The 17,097-nt window shown below is 39.8% G+C and overlaps 1 protein-coding gene across 2 annotated transcripts in view; it reads left to right on the top strand.

Moving 5' to 3' along the window:
* The window catches only part of LOC111870266 (zwei Ig domain protein zig-8-like), a 223,955-nt gene that overhangs the window by 192,781 nt on the left and 14,077 nt on the right, over positions 1 to 17,097 (top strand). For both annotated transcript variants that reach the window (XM_023862394.2, XM_023862393.2), the window contains exon 4: positions 7,320 to 7,533. In XM_023862394.2, the coding sequence (XP_023718162.1) occupies positions 7,320 to 7,533 (214 nt within the window). The remainder of the gene's footprint in view (positions 1 to 7,319; positions 7,534 to 17,097) is intronic.

Here is a 17,097-nt window from a genome sequence, read left to right as displayed (position 1 = left end):
CTCGCTCGGAGCCGGGATCGTGAGTTTGAATCCCACACAAGGCATGGATGTTTGGTGTGTATATGCGTTTATTCTGTGTTTGTGTTGTCCTGTGTTTAGGTAGAGGCCTTGCGACGAGATGGTCACTCGTTCAAGGGGTCCTACCGTCTGTAAAATGATCAAAATTAAAAAAAGGAAAAGAACAACCCCGACAACGTAAGGAATTAGAGGACTGGATTACGTAAGCGAGAAGAATGAATATCAAGACGATAAGTATGAGGGGTTCTAATTAATAATTCTAATGGTTTTTGAGGAAATACGTAGAATTTTTATTTAAAGTATAAAAATTTGAATTTATTATTTCCTAACAATATAGTTTTTATCTCATTATGTTTATAATCCTCAGAACTAAATGACATACTCAATATTTTTATATCATTTTTAATATTTTCTTACTGCAGGTTTTGCCTTATATTCAGAATAACGCCGTCCTTGTATTCTAAAATATTCTCTTTAATAATTATCATAATGTCATTAATAAATCCATAACGTTTTGAAATAATGTTCATATTTCGTCCTTCACGGATTACGATCTTCAGACTTTTGTGATCTAGAATTAGATCTACACGTACCAGTCGTGTACCTTGACGCAGTATGGACCCAGCGCTGGTCTCTGAATGCAAGAAACAAGATAAAGAAAAGAAACGCGAATATGCAGATTCCCTCAAAACTCGACACCACGGTTCTTAGTGATTTTGTTAAAAAAGAAGGCCTCGCGCTTCTGCGTCAACTAAGTTAACGTAAAATTTTCTAGGTATTTATTTCTTTAAGTGCACGATAGTGCTACATCGTACAGTGACACAGAGAGAAAATTACAATGTGAATGGTCCATAATAAAACAGCAGTCCTTTTCAATTTAAGAATTAAAACATAAAATGGAACTACAGTATTCTGCGCTGTATGATAGTGTTCCCAGTGGTTTCCTGTGACTCTCATATGGACATTTCTAGTAGACCTACACCGTGACTAGGTTACCACTGAATTTAAACCTATTCTTGACTCTGCATTTTAAAAATTGCACATGCTGTCTACACACGTTACGGGTATTAATCAATAATATAAATGGAATATACACGTTCGTTGCTACTCCCGTGTTTGTTCGTAGGTCGCAGGGCCATGTTCGAGACAAAAAATAACATATAATATATAAGTAAATAGAAAATACGATTGCTGCCTGGAACAATACTTGTGCACTCAAACACAATATTCTGAACTATATAGCTTTCCAAAGACTAGCTTCCATATCTGTCCGTCCGTCCATCCATCCATCTATGGCTCTACAGCCCTTTGTTGGACTTGACAGCTTTTTCAGTTTCTTAATCTTTTTTCCTTGGGCGGGAGATCAGCCCGTTGCAAGGCCGCTACCTACCCACAGGACAGCACAAACACAGAATAAACACACATATAGACATCCATACCCAGAGGAGGTTTGGAACCCGCGATCCCATTGGAGGTTTGGAACCCGCGATCCCAGTGTTCGAGCAGACGAAGACAGTTCATGCCTCAGACCACGCGCCACTGTGATCAGCTGGCTTCCGTATGGAGGAGCATAACGTAAATATCGTTATAAAAATATAAATTTTAGTATTCTTCAGTCCAACCATAATATCAAAATAGTACTATCTTCTGAGGAGTGCATTTCTTTGAAGTGTTTAAAGCTTCATTTTTTTTTGTGGGGGGGGGGTCTGTTCATTTTCATAAATTATATGAAAACAAGTTTCATAATTTGTACTCTCAACATAATATTAGTACGGCAGTCATGCCAAGAGGACGCGACGGGTCGTCAACACCTACAAAATTCAAGTCTGAAAACATGAAGAGCGGAGACAGAGACGGATATGAGAGAAATATTAAAATGAATCCCAGTGAGTGTGAGTCGACACTCGATTTAAAGTTCTCAGCGGTAACGTCAGGTGGTGCGTTAAGCTGATTGTTGTAATGAGTTTTGGGGCTCCATACAAGAGAGGAACTTCTTCACACATTAATACAGAACTTGCTACCACTGGTAACCAACTTAAAGCAGCACCATTCGTCAATATCCTACAAATATAAGTCCTTACAAGTTCCTACATATGATTAAATAAATTAAATTAAATTATATTAAATAAACACATGATATTCTCTCAAGATAACTCCAAGTGTCAGTATTATTTTAATTCCAGATTCGATCAGAAAATATTTGTTATTTTTTGGATAGTATTTTTCAAAAAGAATTCCATCTTTATAATTTTATTGTCAGAAGTACCGTTCATATTTCAATTTATGCGGACCAACAGACTGAAATCGAGATCAGGTATATTTATTATTGAAAACGAAGTTTATAATGTCTAATGGAATTGTCTCTTGCAGTCACACATTAAGCAAAAAAGCAGATATTACATAATGATCTACGTAGAATTCTGATCAGCCGATCATAGTAGTCGCGCGGTCTAAGGCATGAACCGTCTTCGCCAGCTGAAACATTGGGATCGCGGGTTCCAATCCCACTCGAGGCATGGTTCTCTGTGTTTGTGTTATTCTATGTGTAGGTAGCGACCTTGCGGTGGGCTTACCCGCAACCCATGGAGTCATACCGACTGTATATAGGATTAAGAGACTGAAAAACTGCCAAGGTCCAAAGGAATGTAGAGCCATAGAGACAGAGAATTCTGACAAAATCAATATCGAGTAGGAGCGATGAGAATCAGATATGCTGCGAGAAACTTATGGTTGTCGTAATTAAACTACTCTACGGATTTCAGTCCTCCTTGGGAAACCAATATTCCTCAAGAATTTCCTAATATTTTATGGATACTGTGACATGTCTAACAGTTGCTGGGAAACGGGAGGTGAAACGAGTATTGAATGGCCTGTTACCGTAGCAACGGCAGTTGCTCCGATGCTGTTACGTCGCCGCTGGAGAGGGGGGTGTTTACCGAGCGCTGCTCCATCCACGTCACAATACCAAAGGTCCACTACCTTATTTATGAGTGCCCTCTACTGGTCGCTGTTCTGAGCGAGAAGATTCCAGTCCATGCCTTCTTCTCCTATTTCTATAATATCAATTCCATTATTACACTCCTATATGTGTGTAGCTCTTCCTAAGTTTATCAGAATTAAATATTGTAACGTGGATTGCCATAGCGTTTCTAGGTAACGACCAGTAAACAATCTTCAACTGAGTGCGACACAACAATAAGATAATTGTTTTGTAGCTCGTTGCTAGGCGACAGTCAGCACACCAATGGGCTGACGAGATATCACGTGACGTGTTTTCTGTGCGGTCTGTGTCATCAACAATATAACTTTCCCCATGCCGCCCGTGCTGCGGCTATTAAACGAGAGCTTTGAGTCTCAAGTTCCGAGCGAATTATAACTAGAAATAGAGTGACAGAGTGACAGACTCCAGTTGAGGGCAGTTACGAGAGATGGTAGCGGTGGATATAATTCGAACCAGGAGTACAGAAGAGTACTGGAGGTCGGGCTGTGAGGAGTCCAAGTGTGATTTGAGGATTTTATTTATGTATATTATTTGGAGTGATTCGAAACGCTAGTTCCTGTGTTTTAATTGTGTTACCAAGAGAGGAACAATGTGTGTAAACCAGCGATAGTACTGTAGTAAATGTGATTAAGAGAGATTGTAACCAAAGTGCTAATAAATCCAATCAACAAAACTAGAACTACTCATTTCGTCACGCGTAACAATCTACACGTCACAATATTAAGGATATTTTTCAAAATGGAACATTATTTGCTCTTTTCTTCATGTCTGAAGAAACGGGCAAGGGAACTAGAGAACAAGGAGTAAAATATGCAAAGGAAAAATCAGATAACCAACTGAAAATTGACACTTGATCTCAGACCTACCTGGTGTGATATAGCGGTACTAAAACACAATCAGTACACCACAATCCTCGAACATGTGTGGGTATGTGTGTCTAAGAAACAGTCTCTCAGAGGTTCCTTTTATGATGAAATTGTATAGGAAGTTTACTGCAGATTTGTGGCACTCTGACATTTCATTTCGACACTTAAACTTTGCGCACTGACAAAAGATTCGATTCTCCGATCCTGATATGGAAATTCTCCCACATTTGTAGGAATAAAACGGCTTCGTGATTTCCGATAAACTTTTCTACTAGAATCGGAATAATATAATCAATATATCGGACTTATATTCAACAAACGTCTCTCCGTGAAAAATAGTTGTAGCAGAAAATTATCCTTATATATCCAACACACAATCTACTTACTTACTTATTTATGGAGCTGAGCCCTTCTTGACTAGCCGCCAATTCTGCAGCTACTCAAGAATTCCCCAGCATTTTATGGAACCCAAATATTCATTACGGTGTTCACAAGAGCCCTCCATTGGTCCCTATCCGGAGCCAGATCAATCCAATCCATCCCATCCCATCCTGTCTCTCTAAGATCAATTTTAATATTGTCCACCCACCTACGCCTTTGTCTTCCCAGTGGTCTCTTTCCTTCTGGCTTTCCCACCAATATCCTATATGCAGTCCTCTTCTCCCCATTCGTGCTACATGCCATGCCCATCTCATCATCCTTGACTTGATCATTCTAAATATACCTTGAGAAACGTACAAGTTATGAAGGCACGTTCTGCTTATGGAAGTAATTTCTGATGTAAAATGTCAATGTCACTGGAGATCCAGCAAGAAACAGGGGGAGGTTTAAAGTTTTTATGCCTGTGAATATAAGGCCTCCGGTCTTCCCAGAAGACCTCTCTCTCAAGCAACCTACATAACCTTGTTGAGCACTAAGGTGCACCAAACCTTCACTTTAGGGCTGTTCCTCTCAGTCACTAAAACAACACGTGGGTTCTCTAAACTCCAGATGCGGACATTGTATCTGCTGACCTCTCCTGAAGTGTGACAGTGTAACCGCTCTCTCTGTATAGTGCCCTTTTACGTTGGGTGTCACCTTCTTGTTGTCGCCGTCCCCCTTTACCTTCCTGTTCCTTCACCTGGTTTCCGCCTGCAGCGGCTGTTGCTGATGCTCTTTGCCAAAGGAACACAGGTGAAATTTCTTTACCTCAGAAGGTAGAGATGAGACTATCTCAGGATCTTTTATACGGGCCTCGCTCAGACAGGGAGGCAGAAGCGTCTAATGATACACTTGCACTTTGCATGTAAGTATAATTTATTCTTTGTGAAGAAAGTGTAAAACAAAACACAGTTCACATACACAATTCACCAGGTGCTGGCACTTCTTTCAAAGGTGAACTACCAAACACTAACAACTGTTCCTAGCTGGACCACCACTTTTTTGTTTGTTTGTTTGAAGAGTATTTGAAGACTATTTGATGCCTGTTTGATGAGTTTTTGAAGACTGTTTTTCTGAAGAGATGTGAGCCTTTCCAGTTTCCGCGAAGTTCCCAAGTCACACCCTCGACTTTTGAGGATTGGTCAGATTTGAAATAAGGGAGTTGACTCTGAATCCGCTACTTCCAATCATTTTACTCTAGAGGCAATATTTTTTTCTTTAATGACCTAACGTAACTTTTGAAAGGTAATGATGTATGCTGGCCATAGCGTCCCCTCCTGGCACGCCTTCGTGTGACTTAAGACTAGCAGAAACTGTCAAGAGTCAAATTTCCAAAGTGAGTCGCCGAGCGACTCTGGAACCAAAATTCCAAGAAATGCTTAACTAAATCACCAGGGGGCCATCTGGAGTTTTTTTGTGTGTGTGTGTGGTCCATCTGGGAAATAGGCAGCTTCGTGTGTGCAAGAGGTGAGCTATGTCACACTCTGCGTAATTATTATAAAATTATTGAGAATAACTTGATGAAATACCATTTAGGCTTGTGGGCGGTTATAACAGGTAGCCTCATCACAAGAACACACGCGTAAGGAATCACTGTCTTCATCAGTGCGTTGCAACATCTCCGTAGCAGAAGCAGCACGCCAGTGATGATCGTCTGGTCCCAAGGCTTGAAGGAGTTGCACTATGTATGCGCATTAACGTAGCCGTTTGTGCAAAATGTTTACCACTGTGCTCTGAGTTATGCGAAGCTCATGTGACTCACGAGGAGTTGATTTCCGCGAACTGCACTGGTAATCATCAACAGTCTCCTCACTCACACTAGGCCTGCCAACATTGCCAGTCTCTTCAAACTTTGCATTCCAACCTGTGATGATTTTAACATCTGGCGGATGTCGTCCATACTCACATCTGAAGTTTCGCTGGACTATAAGTGGCGATTTCGTTTCATGAAACCAAAAGACTTTATCATTCATGGGCGCCATTTTGATACTGTCAATTGCAGCCCTAGCAAAGTCTTCTATAGGTTGTGCAACTGTACAACAAAGAATTCTAAGGTTTGCAATACGTCATGCTACGCATCGTATGTTTTTATCTAGCAAGGGTTTCCAATTCAAATATTAATTTCCTTAATCGGGGAATGACTTTATTCTCACCGTCTATTACGTTTGTTTTTATGGTTATTTGCATAATTTCGTATTTAACGCAATTCTCTTCTATCCTTTTACGAGAAATTTACCTGAAGATTTTATAATTGTTTGAACTTTAGCGATTCTATTAGTTTATAAATTCCTTTATCCGCAAGTGTAACCCATTGTTTGAAACATTCTGTAACTTGAACGTAATAATTTATCTCCCGATTCCAAAGAGCTGAACTTTGGGGCACTCCCGAAATCATCCCCCAGGGTATAATTTTTTTCAGTAATTTCCCTTGTGTCTATTGTGGAAACCTGAATTACTCTTCAGTTACATGTTACATATGTAAACCTGTCCCCGTCGTTCACCCTAAACATACGCACACCCGTCTCACTCCTGTCACTGCTTGCCGCGTGGAAATAAAAAAAGAAACTCATTATATATGTATTATATAATCATACAAAGAAAAGTTTAAGAAAACTGTGTGGACAACAGAAATGAGAGCTTCAACATGAAGTACTCCCACACTGTTCCACAAGGTTAAGAAGATTACAGCCCTAATATGAGGCTAGGCCGTGCCATAGCTCAAGCGGTTAGTCGCTGGCTTCCCACCGCGGCGGCCCGGGTTCGATTCCGGGTCTGGTCAAGTGGAATTTGTGGTGGACAAAGTGGCGCCGGCGCAGGTTTTCTCCGAGTACTTCGGTTTCCCCTGTCAACCTTCATTCCACAAATTGCTCCACAATCACCCTCACCTATCATCTGGGGCTGGTACAATAGGCCAGAAGTGGCCGCAGTACAAGGGACTTAGTCCCACCCCACTAGCAATAACAAAATGCGAGGCTGGTGTGCGGAGTTGAGTGAGTGTATAATTGCCGTTGCAGGTGATGTGGCTACGGAGGAACACGGACCGCGTTAGCCTGCTCACAGTGGGAGCCAATCCGTACAGTAGCGACCCGCGGCTCAGGGTCAAGTTCCAGTATCCCAACAACTGGCAGCTTCATATCAGCCCCGTTCAACGAGAGGATGAGGGACTGTATATGTGCCAAGTGTCCACGCATCCTCCCAGGGTCCTCACCACCAACGTCACGGTGCTAGGTATGATAGTGCGATAACGTCCGATAGTTTTCTTAACTACCGCACTAACCCGAATATAAGGCGAGGTTCTTGCTTCAAACAGTGATTACCTTATTTTCGGGCTCTCGAAGTAAGTATTATAAAACTTCAGAACTAAATTATAAATTCAATTATGGAAGAGAAGTTTTCTCATTAGATAAATAGGAGCTCACTTTGTACTCGGGCTTATAAGACGAGCATAAACTAAAAATAATAAATGTTGTGTATAAAGCCTAAGTACTGGCACGTCCATGTCATTTATCAATATTTGTTTAAATTTATAGCGTAGTATATTTTTATCTCAGCGAACGTTTAACATAACAGTTATGTTAATAAACATAAAATCTCCCATAATTTTACTTGAAAACTTAAGAATTTGAATTTTAAACTTACTTTGGTTAATGCAATATATTTTATTGTAATAAATTACTTTAATTTTACATAAAATATTACATCTATAGGTTCATATTATGCGTTCTTCACAGCAACTGCGACTCTTATCCATTTGTACCACTAAGAGCACTGTTTCCCTTCCTTGCATGAAAATGTATATTTAGAACACAGACTGGATAATTAGAATTAGTGTAACTCTGGTTAAAATTAGACAGTATAAGACAACATTTAACAAGAAAATTTTGGTACAATAAATATATTTATATAAGATTGTCTACACAGAAGATAGTCTAAGAAAAACTTTCAATTTTTCAAAATTATTTTACTTTCTATTAATTTTAATTTTACGAAGTGCAGTGACCTGCAGTGTGCGCATGAGATATGAAATTGAATTCTATAAATCTGAACTTTGTAACGTTCATGAAAAATTAAAGTAATGTATGAAAGTTCAGCCGTATATAAAGAATGTCTACCTTTACATCATTTATATATGAATACACTGAGATTTAATCCAACTAAATGGAATATATATATATATATATATATATACATATTACCTTCGCGGTAACACAGTTGGTTTAGTTACTACGTTAGAAACAGAAAGGTTGCGGGTTCGAGTCCCGATGAGGTGGATTTTTTTCAGTTGACCTAATTCTTCCAGTCGCACTATGGCCGTGGGTTCGACTCAGCCTCTAACACAAATGAGTACCAGGAATCCTCAGGGGGTGGGGTAAAGGGCGGCCGGCGCGTGAGGCTGACAACCTTACGGCCATCTGTGAGTCGATTGTCTAGAGAAAATGTGGGAACCTCGACGTCTCACAACTCTATGGGCCTCAACAGTCTGTTACAGGGACAGCTTTACCTTTTTTATTACTTTATTGTACATTAATTTATGTAATGATATATCGCTGAAGTTTCCTGCCTGTTGAGTATGTAACCATCAGACGTCAAATTAGTTATAGAAACTACAAAATGTGAAACAAAACATGAAATTAACTCCTGCTTTGTTTCTCGAAACACAAACTGAAAACAGAAGCTGGAAATGTAACCTGGGTTTTGGGGCTAAAAGCTTTTATTTCAGCAGCAAGCCTAATTTCCATTACAGAGGACCCATACTGAAACATCAGAGAACGTACAATGCTGTTGAGTTACATAAAAAACTGGAGAGAACGGAGAAACACAAATAAGACCGCTATAAATATGAAATGATCAGGGTAGGGAAAGAAGTGAAATCGTTTGCTTTGAAGTAACCGCTGTTTCCAATGGCTTCTCTAACTCAACAGACTCTAAAAAATAGCTAATATTTTGTAAGATTTGAGGTTTTCACGGCGGTGACTATGAAGAAAGCAGTCTTCTGGGATGTGGTATCGTGTAGATGTGGTGTTAACCGACGTTTCTGAGGAACGTATCGCCTCCCTCTTCAGGGTAGAAGGAAAAATAAGAAAATTCGCAAGCGAAGAGACCGTGAGAGCCGGTACAAGTGGACACCAGTCAATTATTAGTAATACTAAATGGGCGGTCACGGTGGTCGAGAGGCCTAAGGCATGTATTGTATTCGCTAGTTCGGAAACCGGGATTGTGGGCTCGAATCCCACTCAGGGCATGGATGTTAGGTGTTTGTGTTTGTGTTTTTTCTGTGTTTGTGTTGTCCTGTGTTTAGGTAGATGCCTTGAGACGAGCTGATCTTCCGTCCAATGAGCCCTACAGTCTGTAAAATGATCAATGAAACTCAGAAATCAGTTCCATGCTCCAAATTGGGAGCAAGAGGAAAAAATACTATATGGTAGAAAGTTTAGAAGTCAACAATTATAAACATAACGAAAGTATGGATCTTAGAGGTAATATCTGGCAAGCTTAACATAGTTGGAAGCTTCGTTAGTGTAAATTATGCACATAAATGGACGGTTAATATTTCAATTATTATTTTATAGTTCTTACTAGCCTCGCAGTATGGACGAACCTGTGAATGAACAAAGGCTCCATAAGTTGATACAGGAAGTCGTATCACTTCTGTTTCTCGTTGATACATCTAATTTAACTCAAAACGTGAATCTACTAGCTGGATAAGAGCAAAGACTTTACAGTCTAAGATATTAAATAATCTTAAAATTACATTTTTCGAAGTATATAAATTATAGTTAATAGAAAGTTGCATTATAATCTTGTAAATTCCTAATTATAAACAAAATTATTAAAATTAAAAAAAAATATGCATAATGAATCTACATGACGAAGGACTTTCTAATACAAATATGGCTCAGTACAATTTTTATGGAAAACTTAAACCAGTCTGACATTTAAAATTCATTAAAATTCCTAGGCGACGTGAGATCTATTGGAAGAAAAGTTATTGCGCATAAAGTTGACGTCCCGCCAGCGCAATTTCCATATCGATTATCCAATTTCCGTGTAAAAACTGAACCTGGGAGTCTGTAACATTTAAACAGACGAGAAACTACATACCACTATGCACAAGCAACGGAGAAGGAGAAGCTGACCTCGTGACACTGAGTAAGATTCACGTGACAAGAGAGTACTGAAGGCAGGGGATTCACAGTCATAACCATCTGGCATTCGAACAGACGACGCGTCATTATAATCAGAAGTCCACCGTTTTATATGCTCTGTGTTTCGGTATCCACATAATACTCGTAGAGAGTTATTTGTGAGATAAACTGAGAAACAAAGGACAAAAACTCGAATGACTGAATGAGGTTTTCACAGTGTAATTTGCTTTCGGTGCCGTCTAAGGCATGAACTGTTTCGCCCACTTAAACATTGGATCATGGGTTAGAATCCCGCTTGAGGAATGGATGTCTGTGTGCGTTTATTCTGTGTTTGTGTTGTCCTGAGTGCAGGTAGCGGCCTCACGAAGGGCTGATTCCCCGTCCAAGGAGTCCTACCGACTGTGTAAAAGACAATAAAACTGAAAAAGGGGTCAATTTCCAAGAAGGGGGTATAGGGCCTCACGAAGGGCTGATCCCCCGTACAAGAAGTCCTACCGACTGTGTAAAAGACAATAAAACTGAAAAAGCGGTCAAGGTCCAACAAGGGGTTGTAGGGACATAGAAAAATTTGCGTTCGGAACAGCAGTTGGCACTCGAAAAACTGTCATAATTTCTACAAGAATAGCGTTTTATTTGTTTGTTTTTCTAGTGTCACCAAGCTCTGCTGATCAATTTAATAAAACTGGGAAATTAATGAGAAGGTTGACATACAAAACAAATTAAGATAGCACTCCGATTGCAGAAACCGAATGTTTTATATCCCTGGTAACATAGTCCACGGTTCCATTCCCATCTGGTTACACCATTCTTGCCACATGTGTCCCGTACATTCTCCCATTTCCTTCTCTGTGAACACAGGGGATGTGTCCAAGTGGTTACACTAAGAAACTTTTATGTATATCTCATGTTATATATCCATCGGATTGTGTCTAAATATATATAGTGACGTGTTGCGCTATGGATGACGCCCCTCCCTCCCCACCAGCCGTGACGTGCCGAGCGGAGCCGAAGTGAGCCGAGTTCAAGCACGCTGGTCGCTATGCAAAGAGAGTAAACACCGGTTGCTAAGCAAAGCGAGTAAACAGCGGTTGCTAGGCTAAGCGAGCTGGGACTCGGCTTACTTTGGCTCCGCTCGGCACGTCACGGCTGACGTTACAATATATATATACATATCTGTTAGCCTTTGTTGCGCCAACAATTATTTAGCGACAATTTATTTCAGAACTTAACTTCTATCAAGTTAAGCTTGTAGGATCAGAATAACCGGAAGTGGGCCAGCTGTGTAACAAATTTGCTGCCTTGCGAACCGAAAGTTAGGGTAAAGGTTAAGGTAAAGGTATCCCTGTAACAGGCCGTGAAGGCCCATAGGGTTGTGAGAGGTCGAGGCTCCCACATTTTCTGTAGACAATCGGCTCACAGATGGCGGTGAGGTTGTCAGCCTTACGCGCCGGCCGCCCTTTACCCTCTGGAATATTCCTGATACTAATTCCTGTTAGAGGCTGAGTCGACCCCAGGGCCATAATGAGGCTAGAAGGATTAGGTAAATTGAAAAAAAAAAAAATTACTTCATCGGGATTCGATCGCGCGACCTTCCGGCTTGTAGCATAGTACCTAAACCAACTACGCGACGGCGTGTCCCAGAAAGTTCATAACCACACTTACAAGTTTCTCTCTAGACGCCCTCCTGAGCGAAAGGAATACAGTTCACACCCTCATATACACTTCAATAGTGCTCTCACATCTACGCTCATGTCTTCCATGTGGGTTCCTCCCTTTAGGCTCACAGGCCAAGCTGGGTACACATGTCACGTGTAGCACGGAAGGAACACATCCGCCCTATCCAGTCCTGCACTATTATATCTCTCTAAAAATTCAATGAAGGGTTGATTTACGTAGCTCATGGAAATTCCTCATCCCTCCTATTATTCTGATGCACTTGTTTCAGTCTCAAACGCATCAGTTTAGTCTTCTAATTACATCGTACTCTATTAGTTCAGAATTTATTTTCTTCTCTGTCACGTCTCTGTCGCTGTCCCACAAGTAGTAATCATCTCACTTACATTTCTGACGTTGATTTTCTCATGTATATTTTGTGTGACAGTATATATGTAGCTATTGGACTAAAATTTTTAATTTCTCCGGGTTATATGCCTCCCTTTTGCTTGATATCTCGTTTCCTTTGCCAAAAAATTATTCTACCATTAGTTTAAACAATATTTTATTTAATATGAAACATATGCGTACATTAATAATTTTGCGGCAATACATTACATTACATAATAAAATATGTAATACACTGCTCTTTTTTACAACAGTTAACAGCTGTTCGTGAAAGAACGTGTAGAGATTTCTGTTTTAACATAGCAAAAAAAAAACCGTGGCTTGAGTCCGCAAGCAAACTATGCTGACCGAGCGACCGCCATTCATCGGCGAAGTTAGTGCCAACTTTTGCGGATAGAGAGTGTCGCGTGGTCAGCGCATCGGATCCCCACGGCCGTTAATTTCGGTTTTCCAGACCGAACTTAACATAGCACATGTATTTACAATTGTTTATGACGGAATGGGGTTGTCAGGAGTATGGAGGTCGTAAACGAAGTATAAAGAGCGGAAGATAGCACGTTTTGGTGGTAATAAATCGTGAGGTTTGTCATTGTGGGCAGTCGGGGTCAGAGAAACTTTTATCAGGCGAGCTAACAGTCTTAAAAGTCCTTTTATTTTTAAGTAGAACATTAGGTTTCAAAATGTCTTGTTACATTCTCAGACGGAAGGTAGTTTTCACGCAGCACTTGATATTCAGTGACCGTTTGAGGGCGGCGTGCCCTTAGAAAGCGGAAAATTTCAGACATAAAAGTTTCTTTATATTCCAAACTCCAGATCAAAGGCATGTAGAACAGTACTGACATCACAAAGAAGGCAATATAAAGTTGCAACAAGATAAAGCTACTAAAGTAACTTGCCAAAAAACTGTTATAGGTATGCAGAGTCAATTTTCAAAGGCTGTATAATATTAGATCATATATATACATAGCATCGCGTTCCTTCTTACTTGTCACAATGTAATTCAGTGTGTGCTCCCTGAAGCCCACCAACTTTCAAGTGTCAGTGAAGAGAATACAATTAAAGGCCATTCTCTATATTCCATGAAGTTAATTAAAGTTCAATCTATTTATTTATGGCTTATTTAAAGACGTCATCAGAAATGGAGGAAAGATACACCAGTATAAACATAAATTATATTCGTTTTACTTCATTAATTACAAATTATACGCGAAGAGCTTCGGTTAATCCTTCTATATCATAACGGAATTATGTATATTTCATGTTATCTGATTTTGTTTACCAAATTAATGTTTTTAAGTGAATTAACGAAGTTTGGTCTTTATTGCACATAACACAAGAAGGTTAGAAGGGTAAAAATATATATTTTATTCAAAAGCGAAATTTTATTATAGAATTCGAATACCACATGTTAACAAAATACCAAATGATGAATAAATTTAAAAAGTAACATTACTATTACGCGTTCATTATATGCAATTACTGTACAGGAAAACTTCAAAATGTGTTCCTATGGCACACATACGTAAATGGAAGTGAGTCCGAACAGACAGTTGTTGAAATAATTATTTGTGATTTATTATATTAATACATTTATTTTAAAACTGAAGTGGATTTTATAATTTGAAAAAAAAAAGTAAAACATCTATTAGTTTCTTCATGGCTGTATAATATAAGGTTTACTCTGAAAACTAATCGGAGAAATATGCTGTGAATTCAGAAATTCTTTCTCAAAATAAAATAAAATTAAAGGTCATAGTACTTTATTTAATTTATGACAATAAGTATATATAATATTTAATTCACACGTGATTATTTTATTTAAATTTTAATAGAGATATTGGATTTTCGGACTTTATCCATTGTCCTGGTTTTAAGATAACTACGAAAAACACGACGTTTCGGAAACTGGATCTGTTTCCGTCCTCAGGTGAGGGAAAACACCTATTCTGTTGGGTCCCTTAGAAAGAGTTAGCCTCTTTCCAAATAAACAAACATTTTGAGAATTTATAAATAATTTATTTCAGCATGGAAATATGAGCCTTCTTATACCAAATATTTCCGAATGGCGCAACCGTACCATGAACTTCCCAAAACAACTAACTGATCATTCCGAAAAATATTAGCGCTGCACCTGAATATCTGAGACAAAGTAAAATGTAAATTCGAGCAACAACGAATATCCAGTACATTCAATGGAATATAAAGCACATAATTTACTGGGTTTGTCACGTTTCTTTCTTCACGTTCTTCTCTATCTCTTTTCACACAATTTCACTCCGTATTTAAAACTACCTCTCCCCTTGAATTTTAGCATTTCTTCAACGATTCTTTATCTGAGTTCTAGGTAACACAAGAAGTCAGATTAAATTCGTCTGAAAATTCCAACTGATATTCAGCCAAAGCTGCGCTCAAAATAGAAGCAGAAGAAGAGTGAGAGCGTGAAAACAAGGAGAGGGCATGGAGGATATTAAGTTGGCGTGAAGATCATTCATGAACGTTGAGAGAATTTGTGTGTTTCACTTTATTCCTCTTCTTTTTGTGCAGTGTTTGTGAGAAACACTTTTCTTTATAAGTACACAAAGGCTTGTCTTCAGCTGCTGTGGGAGGAAATACACAATCTTAATACCAGCAACCACTCCCCTACGCGTAGTGACACATCTGCGATGCTTTACAGCTCAGGGTGACAACAGTGGCGACTGCGGCAAGAGATAAATCGCGGTCCTTTGTGTACTACAACAAAGGTCGTCCTATTTGTGGAATGGACGCGGAAAAAGCAGAAGATTTTAGGGGAAAATATAGGAAGAGGGATATTAAAACAGGTCCTACTTCATAATAATTTTTATATTATAAGATTAAAAAAAAACTACCGTGTTCTCTCATTATCTGTACTTATCAATGGCTATTCTTGCCTATTCGGGGCCCTGGCCTACTAGCACTCACTCATGGAGCTGAGCTGTCCTTGAGAAGCCGCGAATTCTGCAGCTACTCAAGAACTTCCCAGCATTCTATGGAATCCGAAGGTTCGTTACCGTGTTCACAAGAACCCTCCACTGGTCTCTATCCGGAGCCAGATCATTCCAATCCATACCATCCTATCCTATCTCTCTAAGAGCCATTTTAATATTGTTCACCCATCTATGTCTTGGTCGTCCCAGTGGTCCCCTTCCTTCTGGCTTTCCCACCAATATCCTATATGCATTTCTCTTCTCCTCTATTCGTGCTACATGCCCTGTCCATCTCATCCTACTGGACTTCACCATTATGCAGCCCTCTCCAATCTCCTGTTACTTCATCTCTCTTCGGTTCTAATATTCTCTTCAACACCCTATTCTCAAAATACCTCAATCGCACCCATACAGAACCACAGGCAAAATTATAGTTTCTATATTCTAATTTCTATATTTTTAGACAGAAAACGAGGAGACAAAAGTTCTGGACTGAATCAGGTTTTGATTTGTTACAGTCGTTCAGAAATATCTGAACTGTGTCACATTTATAAGCAACTGTTAGCTATTTTTATGTCATTATTTTGTCTTGCGTTTTGGTGACGAGACAGCAACATATACTTAATTTTCTGTGTTTACCTCCTTACTCACGTCAATTAAAGTTTGTGTGTTTTTCTTTATGGTATCTATATTATCACCCAGAAGATTCACTTCATCAGCATAAACAAACAGATGATGTGTCGCATTTAATTTCAGTGCAACCTGGTTTTCCTGGACCTTCCTAATGGCATATTCTAAGGCAAATTTGAAAAGCAGTGACGATAAAGCATCTCCTTGTTTTCCTGGCTTCTTATTCAGTTCCGTAATCATTTTCACAGACAGTAGAGCTCCTCGGACGAGTGATCAGCCAGTCGCAAGGCCGATACCTAAACACAGGACAATACAGACACAGAATAAACGCAAACACACACACAACATTCATGCCTTGAGTGGGATTCGAACCCACAATCCCAATGTCAGAGCGACTGAAGACAGTTCATGCCTTAGGGCAGCCGCACATCATTCGTGATTCGTCAGCATGAAGCTGACGTCAGCATCATGACTCAGACCGGTGTGCGGCGGTTTTCATAATCTCATTCGTTTCGACTGTGCTCTTTTCTTTGTGTCATGTCGCAGACATCGTGTCCTGACCGTTACGTGTCTTGATGCATACCGGCGTTCGGTCTACCTTAGACGGAGCGGCTACTGTGACCGGCCATGTTCTGTACAGAGAACAATGTTTACGAGTATGTGAGAACATGCTGATGGGGATAACATTCTTGTTACATAAACATGTTATTACAGTGGTACATTTAAGGTGAGTGTGGGAGGGGGGCTACAATCCAACAAATGTACATTCGAGTACCCAATTTTTTTTCCTTGGCACTACAGCCCCAGTGGGCCTAGGCCTACTTCCATGAACTTCTCCGCTCACTTCGGTTTTTCTAGATCTTAGACATACGGTAGGACCCCCTGGGGGGTGATCAGCTCGTCGCAAGGCCCCTACCTGTACACAAACACAGAAAAACGCACACAAACATCCATGCCCTGAGTGAGATTCGAACCCACGACCCGGCTTCCGAGCGAGCGAAGACAGTGCA

This window comes from Cryptotermes secundus, unplaced genomic scaffold (genome assembly GCF_002891405.2).
Source record: "Cryptotermes secundus unplaced genomic scaffold, Csec_1.0 scaffold94, whole genome shotgun sequence".
Lineage (NCBI taxonomy): Eukaryota > Metazoa > Arthropoda > Insecta > Blattodea > Kalotermitidae > Cryptotermes > Cryptotermes secundus.
The sequence above is the reverse complement of the archived record's forward strand: the minus strand, read 5'-3'. Positions and strand labels throughout refer to the sequence as shown.